Source organism: Erpetoichthys calabaricus, chromosome 4 (assembly GCF_900747795.2).
Source record: "Erpetoichthys calabaricus chromosome 4, fErpCal1.3, whole genome shotgun sequence".
NCBI lineage: Eukaryota > Metazoa > Chordata > Cladistia > Polypteriformes > Polypteridae > Erpetoichthys > Erpetoichthys calabaricus.
Genome location: NC_041397.2, coordinates 303,043,091 through 303,049,242, shown reverse-complemented (window position 1 = coordinate 303,049,242; position 6,152 = coordinate 303,043,091). Strand labels below are relative to the sequence as shown.

The 6,152-nt window shown below is 41.9% G+C and overlaps 1 protein-coding gene across 1 annotated transcript; it reads left to right on the top strand.

Annotated features, from left to right (window-relative positions):
* The first annotated feature begins 1,442 nt into the window (after positions 1-1,442).
* Positions 1,443-2,786, top strand: LOC127527579 (general transcription factor II-I repeat domain-containing protein 2-like). Its single transcript, XM_051926685.1, has one exon. It carries the CDS (start codon positions 1,443-1,445, stop codon positions 2,784-2,786), a length of 1,344 nt encoding a protein of 447 aa, XP_051782645.1.
* Positions 2,787-6,152: the final 3,366 nt, after the last annotated feature.

Here is a 6,152-nt window from a genome sequence, read left to right as displayed (position 1 = left end):
CCAGACGTGTTCTCCCTTCTGAAAGCCCTTCTGAAAGTGTTGTATAAAAAAAGCGGTTTATCTTCTCTGACTCTATCTATGATTTTAATATTATCATGAGAATAAAATATCTATCTAACCTTTGCTTTATCATTTGTAAAATCTTTTCTATCTAAGCCCACTTACAGGTCCAGCCTTCCCCATTTTACAGACAGATTCTGCAATAAAACAGCTGCAGCGGTGATTCAGGGTTCCCATTGATCGGCTCTGAGCTGAAAAATGCCTTTTCTTCACACAGTCCGATGCCTGCTCACGGTCACGCGTACACGCAGGCAGGTGCATGTAGCTTGAAGCACACAGAAAGCCTACTTCTACACACTGAGACCTGAGTTCGGAGCTGACAGCCTCTGCGCGCCCTCGAGTACGAGCTGGCCAGTGCCTGTACCTGGAAGCTGCAACCTGTGTGAGCCCCGGCGCTGCTAACGCATACGATCCGGCATAGACCTGGAAACTGACAGGCCCCCGCTGCTGCGTGGAGCGCGATCGCCTGCACACATCTGTGTGTAAGTTTCCGAGCACCCACCCCTGCTGTGTGAGTCCCTGGCGCATGCATGCTTGCAAACAACTGTGTGTAATCTCCCACCCCTGCTGGCTGACCCCCCTGAGCGCTCGCTGGCAAGCAGCTGTGTGCAAGCTCCAAGCTCGTGAGCATGCAGCCTGTCTGTCCATGAGATGTAAAGGTTGTACTTAACTTTTCAAGGTAAAGCACAAGATAGCTAGTTTGGATATAAGCCTTGTAAAAATCACAGAGTTAAATAATATGCATCAGTTCCCTTTTAAATCACGTTTGATACGTATAAAAAGCTATCCTTGGCTTTATAATTATAATTTATATAAAAAGTATATCTAAAACAAGCCCTTTTCTATCCAATACACCCCACATTTTAAATAATCAAGTACGGGTTTGTATTTTCAGCTGAGCTAAGGATTCACATTGTGAAAGCAAGGCGTTTAGCTTTCTAAAAGTTAGAATTGTACTCAGACACACCCAGAGTGAACTGAGCACGCTTGAATAACCTTGCCTTCACCAGTCCAAATGCCTTATCCCTCTCGGTCCTTCTGGTGATAGAAAAAGGCATTTTAAAATACCATATCACATGGGTCGGGAACCTATGGCTCGCGAGCCAGATGTGGCTGCATCTTGCTCGCAGACAAATCTTTAATAAAAAAATAATAATGTTCAAAATATAAAACATTCTCATGTATTTCAATCCATTCATTTCCTACCGCTCATGTTCATGGTTGCGGGTGGCTGGAGCCAATCACAGCTGTCCTCCGGGACAACACCAAATTTTTATTGGATAATGCGTAACGTACACGGGTCTTTGTGAGGTCAGGAAGTAAACTTCCCTCCTTTTAATCAAGAAGTCAGCTAGCTAATTGCAGAAACCCTTTTATCGAAGATGTCTAAAAGAAAAAAAGATGAGGAGTATCGTACTTTTCAGCAGGAATGGACAGAGGAATTTGTGGAGAGAGCAGGTTCTGCAGTGTGTCTAATATGCAATGATAAAATTGCATCGATGAAACGGTCAAATATAAAGCGGCACTTCGACACACGCCATACTACATTTGCATCGAAATATCCTGCGGGGGACAGCAGGAAGAAAGCATGTCAAGAGCTACTGTGCAGAGTGCAAGCTAGTCAGCAGCAACTCCGTGTTTGGACCCAACAAGGTGACTGGAATTCGACTAGCTTTGCTGGTGCTTTAGCAATTGTGAGAAACGGAAAGCCATTCACAGATGGGGAGTATGCCAAAACATTCATGCTTGATGTTGCCAATGAACTTTTTGACGACTTTTCGGATAAAGACAAGATAATCAAACGAATAAAAGACATGCCTCTGTCGGCAAGAACTGTTCACGATTGTACGATCATGATGACAAATCAAATTGAGGCAACACAAGTGAAGGACATAAATGCAGCACCATTCTTTTCTTTCGCTTTGGATGAGTCAACAGACGTAAGCCATTTATCCCAGTTCAGCGTGATTGCAAGGTATGCTGTCGGTGACACACTATGTGAGGAAAGTCTTGCTGTTTTGCCTATGAAAGGGACAACAAGAGGGGAGGATTTATTCAAGTCTTTCACTGAGCTCGCTAAAGAAAAAAATCTACCGATGGATAAACTTATTTCGGTGTGTACTGATGGTGCTCCGTGCATGGTGGGGAAAAACAGAGGATTTGTAACGCTTCTTCATGAACATGAAAAGAGACCCATCCTAGGTTTTCACTGCATCCTACATCAGGAGGTGCTTTGTGCTCAGATGTGTGGCGAGCAGCTTGGCGAGGTGATGTTGCTGGTCATTCGGGTGGTCAACTTTATTGTTGCCCGAGCTTTAAATGATCGCCAGTTTAAAACACTGCTGGATGAAGTTGGGAATAATTATCCTGGTCTGCTTCTGCACAGCAATGTGCGTTGGTTGTCAAGAGGGAAGGTGCTCAGCTGTTTCGCGGCTTGTCTGAGCGAAATCCGGACTTTTCTTGAAATGAAAAATGTCGAGCATCCTGAGTTAGCTAACACTGAGTGGCTCCTGAAGTTGTACTATCTCGTGGACATGACTGAACATCTGAACCAGCTCAATGTGAAAATGCAAGGTGTTGGAAATACAGTCTTATCCCTTCAACAAGCAGTGTTTGCATTTGAAAACAAGCTAGAACTCTTCATCGCCGACATTGAAACAGGTCGTTTATGGCACTGGTACTGGGAAGTAATGTCATCAATAGCGCCGGTACCGGAAGTGACATAATCAATAGCGCCAGCACTTAATGGGATTTCCCGGAGATAGTCTGCAGAGGACGGAGAGAGAAAGTTAGTGCAGCTCACCACCCCCCCTGGTTTGGCGTGGTACTACTATTATTTAGGCCCTCTAGGTGCCACCCAATCGCACATGTGTGACACATGTAAATGTTTTTCATATAAAGACCATCACAAAACATAATCATAAACAGGACTTTGCACGTTACCTTGGCGAGCTTGGCATGCCAAGCTGTTTTATTGAAGTACATGCGTGGCAGATTGACTAATAATATCCACTGGCAGAATGATGCCCGTCCTCTTGCTACATTCAAACAGTGCCATCTTTCGACCTTTATGCCTGGTGCAGCTGCATTGTTCTTATGTTTGAGTGGACGTTTCTTGTTGGGAGGGCTTCTGTTCTCTTTCTCCGATGTAGAACCCTCATCCTCATCTGAGTTCACCTCTGTTATAGCACGTCTTTATTTGAAAACAGCAGTGTCAGATCGGGGGGAGCGTGAATGTAACTAAGAGAATAAAATGAAAAAAAAAAACGTTAACCCTTACAAGTACCATAAACTTACACCGGCTGTTACTGACTCAAATCAAATGCATGTTTTTATTCTATAATAGCAACAATAAGAGCAGCTCTCTACCCAAAACAGTAATTCTGATTAGCGGCCAGACTCGAACCCGCGACTTCTTGATTGTAAATCAGCAGCTCTTAATGCTGCAACACCAAAGCGGTCGTGTCAGCATTGTACCCTAAACTGATTTCTTTTTCTTCAGTTATAGTTTTGAATAAAAGTGCACTTGTTTTATTATATGTGTGAAAGTGTTTATTTGATATTTGGACTTCAGTCTTCACACATTATACACTTCATGTCAAAATTTTATTAGTACTGTTGCATGTTTTAGGTATGTATTCAACATTTCTTGCGTTTCTCGCATTTCCTGTCATCCTACAGTTACCCAAATTGTTGTACACACAGAACACACATGAAATGCATGTGTTCCAAATAACGATATAATAATAATAATAATAATAATAATAATAATAATAATAGTAATACATTTTATTTGTATAGCGCCTTTCCCATGCTCAAGGCACTTCACAGAGTTTAAGAAAGGTATATATATTATATATAGGGATATATATTATTTACCCACTACAACTCCAGGTAACTCATACCCAGATAAACAAGACTTGAGTAGGGAGAACTTTCTGCCCAAGTTGACTGCAGCACTGGGGGGATGGAATAGCAGGCTGCTTGCTGCTTGTGCTGATCGACACAATTACAAAGCAAAAGACGGTAATGGAGAGGTGTGAAGGAATTTAAGGTGACCCGGGGTTACAAGTTTTTTCGTAGGCTTCAGGAATTCTAGTGTTAAAAATAATTATGTACCAAGAGGAGCGACATAAAGAGAAAAGAATCCTTTCTGCACTCAGCGCTGGTGCTACATTGGTTTCAGAAGTGGGATAAAGATTAGACTTACAGTTTAATTTCAGGAGACCCAAAATGGGCTTGCTGGGCTCTTCTAATGAGTTGCTGGAGAGCCTCAAAACCTGACATCTGGGATCTGGAATGTCATTTGCAGCATCAGCACAGGAAAGAAGACAGATGAGGGACTGGTACCTCTGCAGCGCCACCACCACTTTTCCATCTGCTAAAGTTCATCTGGGCCTGGGTATGCTGACATCGGCGGAACTTTGGGCAGATGGAGGTCAAGTAAAGTGTGGCAGATCAAGTTGTTATTGATCACCAAGTGAGCAGTGTGAAGCACGGCCAGTGGTAAAACTGTGCAGGCAAACGATGAGGAGGATCACAGAGGTGTTACAGATAAGCAATGGAAGAAAAGTCTCAAAGCTGAAATCCAGATTCTGAATGCTGTTTGCAACATCAGTTTGGTGAAGGTAGACAGCTGAGAAACTGGTACAACTGTAGCTCCAGAGAAGGAGGTTTACCTGGAAAAATAATAGAAAAATCGAAAACTTGCTGAAAATCCAGCATTTAATAACCCTGGTGCATCGCATGACAGTGCAGCACTTAACATCGCAGTGGCGCCTCCTAAAAACGAAGCACTCAAGACCTTTGCTGATGTGCTTTTGTCACAGGATGCACGACTACAACAGAAATGATCACCACCCTGTGTTTATGCGCCATGTCAATAAGTTGGAAGTGGCCACTGGGGACAGGGATTTTGAAAAGAATGCTATGGAATGGCATTCCATCATGTAAATGAGCAGCTTCAGAGCCAGCTACAGTGGATCCCAAACACAAAAGAAGCCTGTAAAGTCGAGAGAATTCCACCTAGTGCGGCAACAGAGAGCAATCCATTACAGAACAGCAAGCTATCCAAAAGATGGAATGTAAAGTTTAAAGAATCAGCAATCGATGCCAGAGCTACAGTATAGACAAACGTAATTCCCAAGTCATGTGTTCCTGACTCTGTGATATGAGACATCATTGCATAATGATAAGTGACAAACCAGCAGATTTCATTTCACATGCAGTTTCATGAAACTGATGCTACAGTTAATTTTGCAGGTGTTTGACAATGGTGAAACTTACCATAAAGAAATTTTTGGGATTTAAAAATTTTTTTACAGTGGAAAAGAAGATATATTGCTTCCTAAAGTCTCATTCACATCTACCTGTGTTTATTTCTGCAGCTGCATAATGCAGATACTCTGTAGCACACTAATGCATCTCTCATGAACATTACATCTCTCATTAAAAATACAGTTCCAGTAAAAGCCCATTAGATGGTAGACTAAGTTAAACTCAACAATGTGGAGCAAAATAACTAACACAATCTAAACACTGAATATATTGCAGGCTTAAATATACAAATGAATGCTTTATGTACAGTTGATTTTAATACAAAGACAGTTTAAAATGAAAATGGTTGGGGAAAAAATATTTAGTGTTGTTTTGATGAAAAATGGTGAAGGGAAACTGCATAAGGACTAAAACTGGTGCAGCCTCCAGTCTCATTTTAGTCCTATGGGATCCATGAAAATTATGAAATTCAGTATTCTGTTTCCTGGGGACCCTAAGTCTGCAGCTATGTTCAGAGGACAGGATTATTGGGTTTCTCCTCAGTCCTGTATTAATAAAAATAATAATAATAATAATAAATTTTAATTATATAACTGTAGGCGTCTAGAACGCAAATGGAGGAAAGATGGTCTTATTGTTACCTTCGACCGCATGAGAGACGCGTGGTCCCAATACCAGAGAGCAGTCAGAGGTGCAAAGAACCGTTTTTTCGCGGATATCATTTTAAAAAACTCTGGCAATCAATGTGTCTTATATAAAACACTAAATGCTGTCCTTTCTCCAGTTGCAACTGTTTTTTCTTCTGCTTCCACTGC

Excerpts from the sequence above, each read along its gene's own strand:
- LOC127527579 (XM_051926685.1), top strand. The coding sequence starts at position 1,443 with ATGTCTAAAAGAAAAAAAGATGAGGAGTATCGTACTTTTCAGCAGGAA.